The 20,141-nt window shown below is 49.0% G+C and overlaps 1 protein-coding gene across 1 annotated transcript; it reads left to right on the top strand.

Moving 5' to 3' along the window:
* The first annotated feature begins 4,304 nt into the window (after positions 1-4,304).
* On the top strand, positions 4,305-19,188 carry ZSCAN12 (zinc finger and SCAN domain containing 12). The gene is made up of 4 exons (XM_080806662.1): positions 4,305-5,370; positions 8,529-8,676; positions 10,194-11,316; positions 18,016-19,188. The coding sequence occupies exons 1-4, from the start codon at positions 4,963-4,965 to the stop codon at positions 18,143-18,145; spliced, it is 1,809 nt and encodes a 602-aa protein (XP_080662788.1). The 5' UTR covers positions 4,305-4,962; the 3' UTR covers positions 18,146-19,188.
* The last annotated feature ends 953 nt before the right edge of the window (positions 19,189-20,141 follow it).

The raw sequence follows: 20,141 nt of genomic DNA, 5'->3' as shown, positions 1-20,141 counted from the left end.
GTGATTCACTCTGACTAAATATGTTCTTAGTTTGGAATTGATCTCTGTTAACAGTGATGCGTTATGTGTTGCCATGAGCCTTAAGCTCTCCCTGCTGTTGTAACGAGCCAGTCTTCTGAGCTGTTGTGCCCAGGAATGGATTCAGTCCAGCCCTTCTGGGCTGCAGAACAGAAGGAATGTCAACTAGTTACAGAATCTAGCCTGCACAAAAATGGTGCTTCTGACAGGAGTTCTTCAGAAAAAACTTAAGGCAGTTCTGTTGGGAGGATTCCCTTGGGTCTCAGAAGTCCAACTGTAGGCTCTCTGTCGTCAGTGGCTGCGGCTGGAGACCCACAGCAAGGAGCAGATCGTGGAGCTGCTGGTGCCTGAGCAGTTCCTGACCATCCTGCCCGAGGAGCTCCAGGCCCGGGTGCGGGAGCAGCCCAGAGTACAGGGAGGAGGCTGTTTCTGGACTTGGAGGGCTTGTCCAGGAAGCTGAATATCCCCGAGGAAAGGTGAGATGAGGAAGAAATGATCTATCCTCAGAAGGCAGGTGTTCTCTCTAGAGGGAGATAAGAGAGTTGAGATCTCCTCTCATGTGTAGGGAGGAGATGGCCAAGATGTACTGGCCAGAGTTGCATCCCCTTCCCTGTCCTTTTTATTTCCTGCCCTTGCAGGTCAAGGGAAACTCTGCTTTCTGTCCAGCTGTTCTATGTTCCCCATTAATATTGGGATCGAAGTTCTAGACCTTTCAGCATATATCACGCTGGTCAAATTTATTTCATTGTCCGTGGGTCCTAGTCCTGCTACAGGGACAGGAAGGGCCCCAAGAGCAGATAGTTTATCTGGCAGCAGCACTTCTGCTGCTCCAGGGGTCCAGGACTCACAGGGGTCCAGCTCCAGCCAGAATGGGTCAGTTCAATTCTGAACCTTGGGAGCTGCCCTCTGTTGAGGAGAAAGGTGAGGAGATTCCACTGGGGGAAAAGACAGGAAATGTCTTCTTGTGTGTGTCCAAATGAACCTCATCACTAAAATTTTTGTCTAACTTTCCCTTGATCTTTTGTTCTACCTTTAACCTAACTGAGCCACCCAGGTGCCCCAGGCATTGCAACCACTGTAAACATAATGATCTTTTCGGGGCACCTGGGTGGCTCAGTGGGTTAAAGCCTCTGCCTTCGGCTCAGGTCATGATTCCAGGGTCCTGGGATCAAGCCCCGCATCGGGCTCTGCTCCGTGGAGAGCCTGCTTTCTCCTCTCTCTCTGCCTGCCTCTTTGCCTGCTTGTGATCTCTGTCTGTCAAATAAATAAATAAATAAATCTTTAAAAAAAAAAAAAACAAAAACATAATGATCTTTTCATACTTTTGAGTATAGTACTGTTGACCCTTAAACAACATGGGTATTGGGGCACTGACCCCTTCACAGTCAAAAATCTGAGTCTAACTTGACTTAACCACTGATAGCCTACTGTTGACCAGAGACTTACTGATAACAAACAGTTGATTAACACGTATTCCATATGTTACATGCATCATATACTGTATACAAAAAAATATTTTTAGGATATTTTAAGATGTAATCTCTACCCCCAATGTTGGGCTCGAACTCAACTATCCTGAGATCAAGAGTCACATACTCAATGAGCCAGCAAGGGGCCCCAAGAAAATGTAAAGAAAATACATTTACAGAGGGCCCTGGGTGGCTCAGTCAGTTAAGTGTCCGACTCTTGATTTCATCCCAGGTCATGACCTCAAGGTCCTAGGATTCAGCCCTGGGAAGGGCCGTGCTCAGTGTGGAGTCTGCTTGTCCCTCTCTGCTCCCTGCCACTCGCTCACTCCGTCTCTTGTCTCTCAGGTAAATAAAATCTTAGAAGAGAAAATACATTTATGGTACTGTACTGTACTGTATGGGAAAATGTCCATGTATAAGTGACTTGCAAAATTCAAGCCCTTTGTTGTTCAAGGATCCAATGTATTCAGTAGTTAATCAGTTAGATACAAATTGGTTTGTTTAAAACAAACAAACAAAAAAAACCTGGTTGTGAACCTGGGGAACTCAGGAGTATTAGGCATTTTATCTTTTAAGTAACATTTTGTAGAACTATTTGTCAAAGTATTTGAGTTGCCCAGAGCCAATCCCCAGGACTCTTTGTTAAGGGCCCCCCCCACCCCGACTTTCCTTACACCTCTCATTGCCTCTGCATTGGGTCTATAAACAGCCTTAGTCTCCTCTCCACCTTTAGTGGGGGGCTGAGAGGCAGTCCTGGCTGAGACACACATGCCCTGGCAAGGTGGCCACCGCAGAATTTCACTGCTAACCCACCAGTTTCTTGTCCTTTTGGGGAGGTCAAAGTCGGCCCCCACTTGGCTTGAAGGGACATTTTCAGAATTTTCTTCTGTCACTGGGGTGTTTCTGCCCCTCATAGTTCCCTTATAAACTCAACTTTAAAAAAATGTAGCTTGTCCTCAACACCATTTTCTGGTTAGAAGTGAAGAAATCAATTACAAATTTAAAATTCCTTGTAGACTCTACCATCTAATCTGAGGAAATTTAGTATCTTCAGGGACTAGCATAACCAAATTGTTTTAGTAACATATATTGATGCAGGGGCGCCTGGGTGGCTCAGTGGGTTAAAGCCTCTGCCTTCGGCTCAGGTCATGATTCCAGGGTCCTGGGATCGAGCCCCACATCGGGCTCTGCTCAGCGGGGAGCCTGCTTCCTCCTCTCTCTCTGTCTACTTGTGATCTCTGTCTGTCAAATAAAATCTTTAAAAAAATATATATATATATGTAGATATAGATGCATAAAAAGTTACCACAAAATGAAGGCTTAGAATAACCATCCCATGATGTTTTCCGCCCGGAATCTGGGGAGTGCTCAGCTCAAAGGTTCTTCCATTTCATGTGGCATCTTCTGGGTTTGCCTAGAAAATCCCAAGACAGCTGCCCTGCCATGCCCAGTGCCTTGGGGCAAGGATAGGTAGAGGGGTGGGCTCAGGGCTTCCTTATGTGATCTTTCCAGCAGGGCAGTCAGCCTGTTTCTGTGATGGCTCAGGGCTCCAAGAGCAATTTTTCCAAAAAACAAAAAGTGAAAGCTGCTTCTCTCTAAAGGCTCAGGCTGGAAAACTCAAACAGCATCATTTTTGCTATATTTTATCAGAGGAGTCATCAAATCCACTCAGACTCAAGGGGAAATGACATAGACCCCCACCTCGTAATGGCGAAAGTGCTAAAGAATTTGTAGCCATCTTTAATTTTCCAAAACACCCTTGTCCACCCAGATTTAAAGCCTGGGTTATACATAAAGTTCTTTTTGGATTTTCTTTTCCTAAATAATCGTTCAATTTTTTTTCCTCCTTTCTTGCCTCCTTTTCAACTTCCCTAAATATACCCAACATTATTATAAGCTAATCAAGTGTATATATAGGTTTACTTTTTATACACAAAGTAACAGTGGTCTTCTGACATTAGTTTCACCATGTCTTTCTTGAGTCCTGGATCTCAAAGTTTTTTTTCTCTTGATTTTAGAAGTACTTAGAAGGTTTATCAAAATATCACAAGAAAAAAAAAATACCACAAGAAACATTCTTTTTTTTAAATGTTGGGAGTTACCTGGCGCATAAAATGGCCAAGTGTTATCAATGAGCTTGGACAAAAAGTATGAGAAAGGAGTTTTCCGGAGGTCCATGTTTATCATTGCTGTCTGTCCCGTATCCCTACGTCCCCGAGTTCCCCCCGTGCAGACGATGGGGAATGCTGTTCCTGGGCCTGCCGTGTGTCTTGCGTGCTCTGTGCTTGGATGCTCTTCTGTGGCTGCCCTGCACCCGTGACCGAGGTGGACTGCTTCCCCTTGGCCCGTTATTCTGGGGCTGGCTGTCTCCTTCAGCGTCAGCCTTCCGCGGGGAGCCGCGCGTTGTAGGGCCAACATTACCCGAAGACATTTCAGAAAGGAAAACTACCGGCCAGTGTGTCCCCCGAGCAGAGATGCAAAACCCCCAACAAAACACCGGCAAGTTGACGCTAATTACTTATAAAGAGAAGTGCAGGACAAAGTGGCACCTACTGCCGGTGTTGCCAGGCCTCGCCCACAGTGGGGCGGGGACAGCGCAGGGGAGGCCGGAGCTGGGGATAGAGACCTACCGCACCGGCCAGCTCGCCCGTCTAACTTCCGCCGCAGTGCCCGCCCCCTTCCTGCGGCTGCGGCGGAAGTGCGCGCCCGCGCCCCCGCCTAACTCTCGCGACCTCGCGGAGCCTCGCGGGAACTGCCCGGCCAGCGCTCGCCCCTCCCTGCGGCTGCGGCGGAAGTGCGCGCGCGCCGACCCCGCTCGCTTCCGGCCTTTGTGGGGCGCTGTAGGCGGGTCAGGCTGTGGGCGGTCTGGAGTCCGGGACCTTTCGTGCCCGGGGGGGGACCCTTAGGCAGGCCTCCGCGGGCGGCGGGGGAGGGAGCGTGCGGCCCTGTGCCGCCCTCGGAGAGCCGTGGGACGCGGCGAGCCTGCCGCGGAGGAAGGAGCGGAGACAGCGCGCGAGGGGCTGGGGTCTTGCGGCTGCTGCGCTGCTGACGGCAGCGTTCCCGCCGGACGTGCGGCCGCTGCAGGAGAGGCGACCGAGCGAGAGTGTCCCGACGCCTCAAGACGATCCGTTTGCTCCAAGTGTTGGTGTATTCCCGTTGGTTGCCCGGCAGGAAGCCCCCGCATGGAGTCCCCTGCCGGGCCGTGCTGTTGGTGTGTAAAATCCTCAGGCCGCTTCGTCCCTTTTACTCAGACTCTAGGTTAGTCTGCTCTTGACTCTTGTAATCGGAGTATTTCCCGGAGTACCGTAGACTAACCTGGAGGTGGCTTGCAAGGCACGGAAGTAAATTCTTAGAATTTGCAATTTTTGCCCCTGGTGTAGCTTGTGTTAGAAGTGACGGCTTCTCTCTCAGGGCCACCCAGGAAGAACTTAACGGGGACTCTTGCTTGCGGCACTGATAAAGCTTTTGCACAGCTATGATGGCATCTCCTTGGGCTCTCCGGGCCCACGAGGACCAGGATGACCTTTTGGAAGTAAAGATTGAGGAGGAGGAGGAGGACGCCACCAGACAGCATCAGATCCTGCAGAAGAACAACACCCACAGCAGGGAGGTCTTCCGACAGTACTTCCGGCAGTTCTGCTACCAGGAGACCTCTGGACCCCGCGAGGCGCTGAGCCGGCTGCGGGAGCTCTGCCGCCAGTGGCTGCGGCCCGAGACGCACAGCAAGGAGCAGATCGTGGAGCTGCTGGTGCTGGAGCAGTTCCTGACCATCCTGCCCGAGGAGCTGCAGGCCTGGGTGTGGGAGCAGCAGCCGGAGAGCGGGGAGCAGGCGGTGGCCGCGCTGGAGGACCTGGAGAGGGAGCTGGATGAGCCTGGAGAACAGGTGAAAAAAAGAGATCTGTTCTGTGATTGAGAAAAAGTGAATTACGGATTTCTAGGCCAAAGTGTGTTCTTGACATGTGGGTGGATCAGGCCCTAGCCTCATGGAAAGTTGATTAATGTAGTCCTAACATCTATAGCTTCTCTGTGCACAGATCGTGTACTTCTGTACTAGGCCTACAGAGTTCTGTTTGATGAAATGCTGCTCAAAAACAGAAGATTTCTTAAGAGCAAATGTTAGGTCATAGTAAGGGAGTGGGGCAGCAGTCTCTTCAAAGGGACATCGCTCTGTTGTGCAACAGTGTGTCCACTGCCCTTTCTCCATTAAAGGATTAAACGAAGGAGAAATCAAAGTCACCACTTTGGAGGAGTGGGAGGTATGAGCAGAGCAGAAGGTTGGGAGGGAGGGGTCGGGCAGGGGTGGGAGTTACTGGGAGTAGTAGAAAGCTCAGGTAGATTGGACAGGTGAGTTGTGAGTAGGGATTGAAAACAGAGTCCAGGACCTTGAATACCACCCCTGGAATTTAGATTTTATTCTGTAGGACACAAGCTTCTAACGTTTTCCCTTTGAGTCTAAATGAGCTTCTCTAACCCGAGGATATAACCAAAGTATGTAGGATCTTGTTCTGTTCTGTTTTGTTTCAATACTGATAAAAGACAGTGGTTCTCAACCACTGGCAGTTTTGTGCCCTAGAGGCATCGGGCAGTGTCTTGGGACATTTTTGGTTGTCAGATAGGGCGAGGTGCTACTGGCATCTAGTGGCTGATGGGCAGGGACATTACCCGTATAGGACAGCATCATACAACAAAGAATTATCTGACCCAGCTGGTCAGTAGCGTCAAGGCTGGGAAGACTTGCTAGGAAAACAATAAAATGGAAATTAAAAAACAAGAAGGGTAGCCCAGCACTGGGGCATGAAACACTGGAGGGGAGGAACCTGTGGCAGAAAGACGTGAGTTTGAGAGAGAGTTGTGACAGACTTCAAAGGATGAAGCATGTTAGGTAAGTATTCATTGGAAATGATGACAGATGAGTGGATGAAAAGGAAAGGATGAAGGGAAAACTCTGCATGGAGCGATCTCTTCCAGGCTGAGCACTGGGGACTTCCAGCTTGAGAGACTGGCGGGATCCAGGTGCTCCTAACAGAGTTCAAGGGGTAGGGGAAGGTGGATTGGGGAAAAACTCATTTGTTCAGGAGACATTTACTAATGTGGGTTTTTGTACCAGGCACCATTCTGGGCACTGGAAACCGCCATGAACAAAGCGCAGAAGCTGCTGTTGTCTCCCAGCTGGAGTCTAGTCTAATGAGGCAGACAGTAAACGGGGTGCTGAGTCACTGGAGAGTTGAACAGAAGAGAGGTTTAACCTGACCTAAATTGTAAAAATAATCATCCAGCCACTCTGTTGGAAGATGTACACGGGGCCTGTTGGGGGTGGTGGGGTATGGGAGGCCGAGAGGTCAAATGCAGAAGCAGGGAGACAGGCTCAGTACCAATGCAAGAAACAGGTGCTGGTAGCTTGGACTAGGGCAGGAGCTGTGGAAGTGCTGAGATGCGATTGGATCCTGCCTGTTCTGGAGGTGGCACTTGACAGGATTTGTTTTTCTGTAGCATGTGGGATATGAGAGAGAGTTCAGGGTTCGGCTAAGGTTTTTGTTCTGAACGTTATGATGTATGGATTCATCATTCACAGAGATGGTAAAGGCTGGGAGAGAGGAAGGTTTCGGGTCAGGACAGGGATCAAGGGTTACTAGGTTTTTGGATGTGTCAATTTTGAGATTCCTGTTAGAATCCACTTGGAGAAGTTGAGCAAGCAACTGAGTATAACAAGCTGGGATTCGATGGAGGGATCCATGCTAGAAATGCAATACTGGGACTTGTCAGAATATGGGTGATGTTTAAGGCTTTGAGATGAAGGGAGGTCATCAGGGCAGTGGAAATGGAGGAGTGGCCAAGGGGACAGGAAGAGAACCAAAAGAAAGAAGGGGATTCTCGAGTGCAGGCAGAAGTAATGTGGTTTTAAACGTGTTGAGTTTGTGCTTTCCCCTGATTAAAAAACAGAACATAGCGAAACATGTTGAGTTTGTTTTGCCAGCCAGCCCCTTCCCTCGAAGCATGCTGGGGGCAGCTAACAGAATTTAAACTCGATTTCTGAGCCTTGCCAGAGATCCACAGGTGGAGGACACGGCCCGCTGTACTGGCTTTTTTCTCCCTCCACATTTGAGGTTGAAACATCTTTTTCTGTCCATCTCAGCATCCTTCTGATTTTGGCTCTTATTCTGGGGGCAAAGGTTACACAATGAAACTGTCAGAATAGAGGCAGTGTGCGGTGATTTCTTATTTACAGAGTGTAGCCACTGAACGGGATTGGGGAGCAGTTTGAGGGCCTGGTGTGGCAATGCCCCCTGCGATGTGCTTTGTGTACACGGTGCCATGTAGTCGAGGTAACCAGCCCCCACTCCCAGAGTTCCTGAACTAAGCCACAGACTGCGGAACAAGAGTGGGCCCGGATCCCAGCATTTCACACCCTGCTGGGGAAACGTACTTTTGAATACAAGGGAAATGATTCCCTGCAGGCACAGAAACCACAGAATGGCTTAAACTGCTAAATAAATGAGTTCCGTTGCCTGAGCAGGGGTCAGGGGTGCAGTAAGGGATGGGGTTGAAGGCAAGAGTGGAGACCTACGCACATTGAAGAGAAAAGGCTTTTTCCTTTAAGAGGAAGGGAAGAAGTGGGGGGGGGGGTGCGGGGAGTGGTGAAATGAAGGGTGGGTGGTCTCTCCTGTGACCATGACCTTGGGCAAGGAGAAAATAAGGTCCCGTCCTGGAAGGAGGTGGGGTGGGGCCTGGGGAAGGCTGTCTGTAGGGAACAGCTTCGGGAGCCTACAGGGAAGAGATTTCTCCTCCGTCCTCCACCCTCTGTCCCTCCTTCGTTTCCTTCTGCCTTTCTCCAGGCATAAACAGTGAAGGTGACACAACCAGCAGGGTTTAGCTGTGAAGAACAGGAGCAGGGAAGGTTTCCCAGAGGAGGCGCCGTGGGGAGGGTTACGGCAGGCTGGTGTCTGGGAGAAAGTTGAGGGGTCAGAGAGCTGGATGTCACTGCCGTGGATTGTGTACTCTTATCTGCTGTTCACAGACTGTGAGCTGTTTCTCTTGCCGCAGGTCTCAGTCCACACCGAGGAGCAAGGCCAGCGCTTGCAGGAGTCGGCCCCTCTGGGAACAGAACAGGAGCCCGCCGTGGCCCTCCCACCCCTGATGGCACAGCTCAAGTGTGAGTCTCCAGAACCTGAAGCCCCGCTGGAGGAGCCAGGTAAGGCAGACCGACCCGTGGGGGGGGGGGGGGGGAGGACGGGCCGCCCTAGTACTTCGCCCTGTTCCTGATCATCAGTCACAAAGTCTCTCGTGCACAGACTCTCAGCCACTTCAGTTTCTCGCCCTTCAGGTCTTGTCCTCTCTTTATGTTTAAATATTTTTTGAATTCTTGCACTGTTTTATTTGAGATCACTTAATTTAGTCTTTCTGGTAGTTGTTTTCCATTGTACTGATCTCCTTGCTCTTTCTAGCCTTTATCCTGTCCAACGGTACTACTGTCTTCACTTTGGCTGTATCCTTCCTCCTTCATAAACAAGCCTCTGCCCCACGATGACCGCATTTTTCAGATGGTTCAGGAAAAGGTGTATATATGTGTCCGCTTACAAAGAGAGGAACAATAAAGCAAACGTGGCAGAATAATAAAAGTTGGTGAATGGATGAAAGACTCCATAACTTCCTTATCTCTACTTCATTTATATTTATTCTTTTCCTTTTTTAAAGGTTTTATTTATTTATTTGACAGAGAGAGAGCAAGAGAGGGGACACAAGCAGGGGGAGTGGGAGAGGGAGGAGCAGCTTCCCATGGAGCAGGGAGCCCGATGCGGGGCTCGATCCCGTGACCTTGAGATCATGACTTGAGCCAGGCAGATGCTTAATGACTGAGCCACCCAGGCGCCCCTATATTTATTCTTTTCCATTTATTTTTTTAAAGTAGGTAAAAATTCATCTAGTTCAAAAACAAAAATTTTAAATTATTTAGTGAAAAGTTTTCATTCCACTTCATTCCCTCAGCCGTCTGGTCTTCCAGCCCTGAAATAGTTTGTCAGTGTTTTAAGTTCTTGTGTGTCCTTCCCTAGAGATATATATGTTTTCATATTCAAACAAATAAATACCCTTTCTTCTCTTTATCACTAAGATGGTAAAAGCTTGCATTTTTTTTTTCTTAACAGCAGCTTAGTAATAAAATGTATGGATGAATCACACAGTTAACTTACCCATCCCCCAAGTTGTCCCCAGTGTTTTATTCTAACAGGGGGTGCTGTGGTGAACTGCAAGATAAATTTCTGTTTGTGGAATTACTAAGCCAAAGGTTAAGTACATTTGTAATTTTGATGGATGTTGTCAAATTGCCCTCTATAAGGCTTGGGTCAGTTTACACTCCCGCTGGCAATGTGTGACACTCATTTCATGAACATGGTGTTACATCTTACCGATGGGCAGGGTGATGGGTGAAAATCATGTCTCAGTATTGTTTAAATCTGCTTTTTCCTTTTTTGGAGGTGGAGCATCTTACGTTTAAGAACTACTGTATTAATTTTTCTGGAGACAGTTTTTCCTTTGCCCAGTTTCTATTGGGTTACTGGTCTTTTCCATAACAATTTTTGGAGTTTTACGTATTATGTCTGTCCTGCGTTCTTATGCCGTTTCATAGTCCTGCAGAAACTCTAGGTTCTTATGTGTTTTTCACCGACGAATCTTGTGTTGGAAACTCATTGACTCGGTGATCCATTGTAGTTTCAGGTGTTGGGACTGGGAACGAGTACAGGAATTTAAAGCAAGAAATTTCTGAAGAAATAGAACCACATGAGAACAGGTCTGGATTTAACCGTGAAGTGTTCCGGCCTGCGCAGGGCAGAGCTGATGATCCTGAAGCAAAACCAGAAGAGTCTTCTGGACACTCCAGGGAAGGTGAACAACCTACAGGTGAAGAAAACAGAGTCCGTCGGGGTGAACAGCAGAGGTTCTGTCCAGGAGGAAAACCTCACGAGTGCAAGGAGTGTGGGAAAGCCTTCAGTCCGCACTCGCGCCTTGTAGAACATCAGAGGGTCCATACTGGAGACAGGCCTTACAAGTGCGAGGAATGTGGAAAAACATTCCGTGGGAGAACTGTGCTTATCCGGCACAAAATAATCCACACTGGAGAGAAACCGTATAAATGTAATGAGTGTGACAAAGCCTTTGGCCGGTGGTCAGCTCTTAACCAACATCAGAGACTTCACACAGGAGAGAAACACTACCACTGTAATGAGTGCGGCAAAGCCTTCAGCCAGAAAGCAGGCCTCTTTCACCATCTCAAGATCCACACGAGAGACAAACCGTACCATTGTACTCAGTGTAATAAAAGTTTCAGTCGGCGCTCGATACTTACTCAGCATCAAGGAGTTCACACTGGGGCGAAGCCCTATGAGTGCAGCGCGTGTGGAAAAGCCTTTGTTTATAACTCATCCCTGGTTTCCCACCAGGAGATCCACCACAAAGAAAAGTGCCATCAGTGTAAGGAGTGTGGGAAATCCTTCAGTCAGAGCGGCCTTGTTCAGCACCAGAGGATCCACACTGGGGAGAAACCTTACAAGTGTGATGTATGTGGAAAAGCCTTTATTCAGAGGACGAGTCTTACAGAACATCAGCGAATTCACACTGGGGAGAGACCTTATAAATGTGATGAGTGTGGGAAGGCTTTCACGCAAAGATCCGTCCTCACGGAACATCAGAGAATCCACACTGGAGAGAGGCCCTACAAGTGCGATGAGTGTGGGAATGCCTTCCGCGGAATCACCAGCCTCATCCAGCACCAGAGAATCCACACTGGGGAGAAACCCTACCAATGTGACGAATGTGGCAAAGCCTTCAGACAGAGGTCAGATCTTAGTAAACACCAGAGAACCCATGCTAGAGGTGGTCCTTGTACATGTGAAGAGTGTGGGGAGTCGTTCAGGCAGACCTCAGCTCTTACTCAACATCAGACTACCCACAGAGGAGAGAAACCTGTTCCTGTATGATGACTGCGGGGCGGCTGGGTCCCAGAGTGCAGGCTTTGAAATCATTTAGGGCAGAACGCCGATCACTGTTGCTATAAGGAAGCCTCAGATATTGATAAAGAATTCCCTGTGTGCCGCCCGTTCTGTCAGGTGCTGTAGAGATCAAGAAGCAGAACGCCACATTCCTCTTCTCGGAAGTTGACGGTTTAGTTGGGGATAGCTAAGATCTGCATGTGAGGTTAGGTGAGACCGCAGCAGGACAGGAGAATTGACACAGGTCCTATGTCTTGGAAGTGGTTCGTGGCACACAGTAAGTGCTGTCCATCCGGTAGGACGGACCGCTGGTGCCTTGGGGGGTCAGGAAAGATCTTACTGTGCTAAGGGTTGGGTGGGCGGAATTGGAGGGCAAAATGGAAAGCATTTAGGGTGAAGGAAATGTAGGCAGAGGCAAGAGTGCTCGTGGTTTGGAAGCACGCGAGCCGACCTGAGGTACAGGATCTGTTCAGTTGGGCAGTTGTTGGCGGTACGTTGGCAACAGAGCTTGGGGACAGACTAGGAGGGCAAGAATGCCTCTTTGACTTCATTCCTAAAATATCTCTCAAATTATTGGCCATTGGAAAGGTGAGGACGCTCTTGCATACAGAGACGGTGATGTAGCTACAGTGTCACAAGGGAAAGCCCAGCCACTGAAGTGTAGGTCTCCGACCTCAAGTCCTGTCCGTCGCTCTAGGGATCCCTCCACTTCACTGAGCAAAACGCCCGAGTCCCACTCACAGACCTCCTGCCTCACTGCATTGAATCCCAGCTGCCTTCATGGTTGCCTGTGGGGCGTGGACGTGCGAACACTTTCCCGTAAGCAGGCACCGCTGCTGGTTCGGAGCGTAAGGGAAGCCCGACAGCGGACAGGGGCCCGCGGGACCATAGAGAACACAGGGAACCTGACCACCGTCCTGCCGTAAGGGCTTCGGGCTGGCCTTCCCACCTCTTCAAATTTAAGGGCGTCAAAATAGGAGACGGACCTACATTTGAAGGCTCCCGGGGTCCTCAGAGCACAAGGCTTCGTGGTTGGTTAGGGAGGGCGCTAGGGTTCTCTGTTTGCCTCTAACCTCTCTTTCCCCCAGTTACGTAGTTCTCATGTTCTCAATTCCCTAACAACTGCTCTGCAGAACTGGTTTACAATTTCTTGGTCTGTATACCTTCTTGAGCACATCAAAGAGCCAAAGGTTAGTGACTGTCCCTTGGGACTCGTGAGAACAGATGAGCCGATGACTGGTTGGCTCTGCTTCTGTTTTGCTGGGTGAGCAGTTCCGTCCGGGATGACGGTCTGTGGCCATTATTGCGGGTGCCCGGCAGCCACAGAGAGGCGCGCGTGGCTCCTGGTCTGTTTATCTTCTTTACAGAGGATTTTTGATCTTCGCTGAGCTGTCCTTTGATTTCCTTCCCTTGCTACCTTGGCAAGGCCGACTGCAGTTTCTGAGATTAACCCCCACCCCGCCCACCTCACCCCACACAACTCCAGGGTCCTCTCACCCCTCACCTCTAGCTGGTGAGTGGCCCTGGAGTGGTGAGCAAAGGGGGAGGGGAGAAACGGATACTTACCCTCCTTTAACTACTCCTAACTGCCGTCGGACCTAGCCCCGAGTCTCCATCCCATCTCCTCCCGGCTCCTGTAATGCACTCTGCCGCCTTTCCCTATGGCCCCTGTCTCTGACCCCTCCATCGGTCGCCCTGTCCAGAACACAAGAGTATTAACACTGGTTTGGAACCAGAAGAGTCCCTGGAGAAATAGTGATGTCGCTTCTGAGCTGTAAATGTGAGCACATTTTCCCATAAAAATAATAATGGTGTTAGTACTGTAACAGGCATATTATGACATGTGTCAGATTTGCTTTGGGATTGGAATTTACATGACCATGGGAGGACATTCTGAGTTCGCAACAGAGCAAAGCCCATGAACATTTGAAAACTCAGTCACAAGTTGAGGACTCTTTATTTAGGTGTTTGTCCTAAGACCAGCCTGGGAGCTGCGCACATGAGACACCGAGGCAGCTGGGGTTGGGAACTAGCTCTTTTTTACATCCAGGAAACAGTTTGTTGCCCCGAGTGCGCCTGAGAGCTCCGAGCTGTGTGTGCTCCTGTTCCCTTTCCCAGCTCGGCCTGCCTTGCATCTCTCACTCCTACAAGCTCCTCGATGCTTAGTGACGAGAACCTGTATGAGCATGTCTCGTCACCGGATCGGACTTCAGACATGGTGGCTAAACTGAAGTCACTCCTCAGAGTCCCTTTGAGCCTTTCGAAGCCTACTGCTCATGAGAACATGATTCTTTTTTTTTTTTTTTTGAAAGATTTTATTTATTTGACAGAGATCACAAGTAGGCAGAGGCAGGCGGTGAGGTGGGGAAGCAGGCTCCCCACTGAACAGACACTCCGATGCGGGGCTCGATCCCAGGACCCCGGGATCATGACCCGAGCCGAAGGCAGAGGCTTAACCCACTGAGCCACCCAGGCGCCCCTGTGATTCTTATTTTAAACTTGGCTTTCTGTTCACAGTGCTCTTATTTACATCTTCTGCTTAACACTTTCTCAGCGCAGACGCATTAGTCCATCTGCCATTCTGACGCCTTTAATTGCCTAGTACAAAGGAGCTGTAGACAGAGACCCGGAACATCGGGATATAACTATTACCTAGCATGCGGTTCATAACTCTTAAAGGTGGGGGTTTTGTTCTGGTTGTTTCTTGTACTTAAGTATCGTTGCAGTACCAAGAAGGGGTGGGGTGGGGTGGCATTTCCAGGTAGGCATCAAAGAGGTCCCACTATCCAGGATTAGGGGGACACAGTATAACTGCCGCTGAACTGGCAACATGGAAGTGGAAGGCCCAGGGGCAAGTGGAGGACAGGACAGCTTAGACACAGAATGGGAGAGTGTGGCGAACAGAGTGACGAAGTGATGAAGCCCAGAGTGCGTCTCTGTGGATAAAAGGTAGATACGGTCTAACAGGGACAGGATCTAGGAAATCAGGGTCCTCTGAAGCAGCTAACCTTTGTGGATTTTGAAACCATCAGCAATAACAAGCAGTAGGATAGAAAGGAAAAATGTAAAATGGCAGCAAGTCCAAGGTAGAAATAATGTCAGTCAAGAGTAGTGACGTAACAGCCAGGTTGAGGCACTGGTGTACCACTCGAATCACAAAGCAGTGACTTAGAAATAATATTAAGGATGAGAGTGAGATTGAGCTGCTTTTCTCATTGATTCAAGGTGAACAAGATACTGAGTGTTTAAGACAAAAAGCTGGAGAGGTTGGGGGAGAATCACATTCCTTAAAGCAGGGGTGCCGCCTGGGTGGCGTGGTCGGTTAGGCATCTGCCTTTGGCTCGGGTCATGATCCCGGGGTCCTGGGATCGAGCCCCGCATCGGATTCCCTGCTTGTCGGGGAGTCTGCTTCTCCCTGTCCCTCTGCCCCCCTCTCCATCTGTGTGCTCGAGCGTGCGCTCTCTCTCAAGTAAAAAAAAAAAAATTCCTTAAAGCAATAAAAAGTGAAGGGGGCTTTGAATGAAGAGTAACCTGACAAACGGGCCGCGGGGGGTGTAACAGGGACTGCAAAGGGAAGAAAGCTGGCCCCCCTCCAAGAAACCCCCAGGTGTACGAAGAGGTTGCTGGAATTTTCGGTAGGAGATAAAGCTACTGAGGAAAGAGAATGGGATTGAGCAGGGCTCTGAATTGAGCCATGTCAGTTGTGGGGTGAGGCCAGCAGTGGAGAGCAGGTCCACACTACTGTGCTCTGAACAGAAATAGCCTCTTGTTATCTCCCCTAGATTATTTATCACAGAGTTCTCACACTCAAAGCCCTTATTGGCCATCTTTGGGAGTCGAGAATAAAATTTGTTAAAAATATGTAACATATAGGGCTTACTAAGGGCCAGGCCCTACTAGGTGCTTTATTTTATTTTTAGCATTGAAGCTGCCTGTGGTCACAAAGTTAATATATGGTGGAACCCAGCTTTGAACCCAAGCAGCCCAATTCTAGAGCCCACACTTCCTGTTTCAGTTAAAGGAACCCTGTGTTGCAGTGGTAATTGATGTCTGTGGAAACTTTTCTACTCCTGTCACTCTTTTTTAAAAGATACGTCAGAAACCCCAGAGTCCTAGGTCCATGCACCCAAGGTAATAATATCACCACCCTTTCTGCTCACCAGATTGTGGATGGGGTTTGGTCAGTGGAACGTGAACCCTAATGCGTGTTCCCTCACAGAGAGGGTGTCCACAGGAGACATTCCACTAAAAATGGGCTCTTTACAGGAGAGGATCACCTTCCATTCTGACAGAATATGGGATTTTTGGCAGTCTTCGGTAATACAAATCATAAAGATGTAGATGTCCCATTATAGATCTGTCCGGTAACCCATATGGATCTATTCTTGATGAGGGTTTTATATTTGTAGCTAATGCCATGACTAGGATTAAAGGAAACAGATAATTATATAAAATAGTTCTTTCAGGTGCCTGTCCTGACTCCACAAGCCCAGAATTTATTTGGGCAACAAATTGTCCTATTCAGCTTAGGGATTATCATCTGATAACCTTTAGTTAAATATTCTTGACTTCCATCCTTTCACACTGAAAAGTTCTCATCACAGTCCCTCTAGTAGTTCATTTTTTTTTAAAGATTTTTTATTCATTTATTTGACAGATCACAAGTAGGCAGAGAGGAAGGTGGCAGGGGGTGGGGTGGGGGGAAGCAGGCTCCCCACCCAGCAGAGATCCCGATGCTGGGCTCTATTCTAGGACCCTGAGATCATGACTGGAGCAGAAGGCAGAGGCTCAACCCACTGAGCCACCCAGATGCCCCTAGCAGTTCATTTTATTGGAATTTCTTTAGTAGGTTTTCTCTCATGCCAAATGTTTTTGGGTGTAGTTGGTAAGGAGTCCTTGCACATTTTTATATATGTATAGTATTTTATATACAGAGAGAGAATATGTGTATGACTATATTCTATAAAAATGTGTTGTACGTAGGTTTTATTTTATACATATAATTTGATTTTGACAAAGCCATTCATGATAAGTAAACTCAGTTGGGTAGGTCCTTGGCTCACACTGTAAGACCATCATGGAGAGCAGCGGTTTTCCCTTGAGTTCATGGAAACCACTGACTCCTCGCCCACACTTGCGGGTCTGAAAGCCTGGAAGGTCAGGGCTCCCGGAGCTTTCACCCAGCTTAAGTGAAGGTGATCTTTGGGGGATACATGTTTGTTCCACGGATCATCTTAGCCCAGATAGCCTGGTCCTGGGTATCCCCAGAAGGACCTCTAAGTGGCCGTTACTTGTCATCTGTGAATTACGGTTAGATCTTACTGACCCCTCTTGGGCTCGGTACGCGGACTTGACTTTCTGATCTAGTGCCTCGCTTGTGCCTACTCCAGTGATCCCATCGTTTCACACCCTCTAAAAAACGGGAGTTTTCTGTAGCCAAACTGAATTCGGGCGAGTGATTTACCCTGTGGGGTCTCGGTTTCCGACAGGGTAAGTGGTGACAGTAGGAGCCACCGACTGGGCGTTCCGTGGGGTAGATGGGTTGTCTACACCGCGCTTCCCTCCAGGGTGCAGTCCCGTGCGCGCGCAGCCGCAGGTCACTGGGACCGCGTGCGGTGTCCCCAGGACCGCTGCGTGGGCCGCCGCCGGGGCCCGCGGGAACTCCCCCCCCTCGGGGACAGACCTCGCCCCCCGCCTTTTCTCAGCGCAGCCCAGGTTCGCGCTCTTTGTCCTGGGAGCGTGGGCCCCACTCACGGGCGGGCGCCGCCGGAGGCTGTGCGGGGCGGGGACGCAGCCAGGCAACCACCGAGAGGAGAAAGCCTCCCGATTCCTAGAGGAGACCGGACGGCGCGGCGGCGGGGGCTGCAGCCGGCCCGGAAGCGCGAGCCCGCGAGACTCGGCGCGCACCTGTGCGGGGGCGGGTCTCCGGGGGCGGGTGTGGGAGGGTGGGGGCCGATCTCCGAGAGTTGCAGGGGGGGTCAAACCTTCCAAGGTTTGAGTTGCGTTGGGCTACCTGGGCTCTTGGGAAGAGGAGAGTCTGGGGTCCCGGTTTTGTAAACGGGAGGCGGGGCTGGTCGGGGAGAGCATGTGCGTCCCGACCCTGCCGTGCGGAAGGTCGGAGGCCGCTTACTGCTGGTAGCGAAAGCCTTATCTCTGTACGCAGAATCGTTCAGCGGTCCGTGGGCTTCCGACAGTGCCCACTTAAACGAGTAAAGGTGTAGAACTTTAAATAAATATGAGCTGTTATTATTTTCTCATTTCTGATGTTATTTTCTCTACCGTCTGTTCGGCATTCTCTGAAGGGGAGAGCCCAAGGGAAGAGGGTCAGGGTCTTTCAAGTTTTATTAACAAACATTTAGGAAGTGAAAGATTTTAGCACCTGGTGCTAACTAAGAATTTGCAAATTCCCTCCCACTTCCTTAACTTATTTAGCTTCCTGACGAAGTTCCATTTTCTTTCAGTGCCTTGTCTGGGTAGTGAGTTCTTGAGTCAAGGAGCTAAACAAAAATTAGAGTTTCTGTTAACAGTGTTATTTTGTGCCCCAGGAAGAAGACTAGCTACAAGGAAATACTTCTGAAAAACCGGTGTGGACCCCAGGCTGGTGTGAATCTTCTCCTGAGTGCGCTCATTCCAGAATGGCGGTCCTCCTGCGGGAAGGTCCCTGATGGTGACTGATGGCAGAGGGAGAGGGCCGTGCCGGGGACCACTCTGGCAAAGAAGTCGCAGATAGTCCTTCAGACTTTAAGTTGCTGCTATCAGGAGATAGAGCTACCTGGGCCTCCCAGGGCTGTCAGAAGACTGAGAGAGCTTCGCCCACGGTTGCTGAGACCAGAAGTAGACCAAGGAGCAGGTGCTGAAGCCGGTCCTGACACCTCGCTGGGAAGCTGCATTCAGGCAGGGATAGTACCCAGAATGTGGAGAAGAGGCATCACTTACGCTAGAAAAGTTGGAGATAGCTTGGAGGAAAACCATCAGGTGGGAAGGGTTGGGATAATCACGTATGATATGGCGTGAGTAGTGAAAGTCTTCTGGAATAGCAGAAAAAGCAGTAAAACCAAACTTCGGGATCCACCACACGTCTCTGCAGCCCAAACCCAGCACCTCCCTCATGGGCTTTAATTCTCCTTTGTATTCGAGTGCACCTCTGGGAAGTTTTTCCGTATTGGGTTGTTGTTTGGACGACTTCAAATCCAGTTTTCCAAGACCAGCTTCATCCCATTGCCTTTAGGGTCCAGGCTAAAGAACAGCACAAGAAGTGCTTATAGCACAGATAGTGCGTTGGAATCCAGGGTTTTAAGTGCAGTCTGTTAAGCCCCTGTCATAGTTTGAGCATTATCACCTTTTGGAACGGAAAGCCGATGAGAAAAGGTATCTGCGAGATCCTTGAAAGGAAGCGTTTTAGAACTCTCAATAACGAAAACTTGTCTCTACCCATCTCCTTCTCATTATTTGCCCGATTCTTGAGGTAGAAGCTTTCAGCCGTATCTGTGAGGAGTTTTGTTTGGTTTACTTTGACCTTCTCAACTCCTTTAACTTCAAAGTGCAGCTTTCTTCCTATGGTTTAGTCTTGACATTACTGAAAAAGTTATTTTCTCCACTTTAGTTTTTCCATATCAAAACAGTCTGTATTTTGAAACTGTTCTTGCTGTTGCTTGAAGTTAACTGTTATTGTAGACCACTGTTCATTGATTGACTCAATAAATATTTACTTGTGGAGCATTTGCTTGTCTGTAGTAGTGGCCTAGGTACGTATCAGTCGGTATAAATGGTCATTTTTTCTTTTTTTAGATTTTACTTACTTATTTGACAGAGATCTCAAGCAGGCAGAGAGGCAGGCAGAGAGAGAGGGGAAAACAGGCTCCCCACTGAGCAGAGAGCCTGATTCGGGCCTCCATCCCAGGACCCTGAGATCAGGACCTGAGCCGAAGGCAGAGGCTTAACCCACTGAGCCACCCAGGTGCCTCTAAATGATCCTTTTAACTTGCACTGGCAAATTGAAAATTTCTCTTGATTTCATGATACTCCATTTTTCATCTCTGGATTCAAACTTATCTCCTCTTAACTTTTTTGATTATACCTTTCTGATTCATTGTTTCATTTTGTGAGAAAATCCTCCATGTTCTTCCAAACTTTCCCCCCCAGCTGTCTCTTCTCACTCAAACTGGAACCTTGTGTGCTTTTTAGGGCACTTGGCCAAATTGAGATGACAGTTCAGATGCCCAGTAATGGCTTGCACTTTAGGTAAAACTGGGTTTTATTTTTATCACTGTTCTTCATCTTAAGTCTCATCTCAGCAAAGAGATGACCGACATCTGAATTTTTTGCATTTTTTTTTAGATGGTGTTACTGGGAATGAAAATAAAGACCTGTCTCCAACCCCAAAAATTCTGAAGATGCTAAATCATGCGGTGGGGTCTCTGTAGGAATGCAGCACCTATGCAGTAAGCGCAGGAGAAGTTTTAGTCACTGGTGAGTCCTTATTCAGCTTTAGGGAGTCCAGAGACCTTAGAGAATCTCTTTGAGAACAAGTTTGGAAAGGCTTTGGTTTAGAGTGGGTTCCTCTTTTCCCACCAGGAGATCCACCACATGGGAAAGTGCTCAGTGTAAGGAATGTGGGAAAGCTTTCAGTTACCGTGGCCTCATTGTACATCAGAGAATCACATGAATGAGA

Source organism: Martes martes, assembly GCF_963455335.1.
Source record: "Martes martes genome assembly, chromosome: 6".
Taxonomy (NCBI): Eukaryota; Metazoa; Chordata; class Mammalia; order Carnivora; family Mustelidae; genus Martes; species Martes martes.
This window is presented reverse-complemented; position numbering and strand designations above follow the sequence as displayed.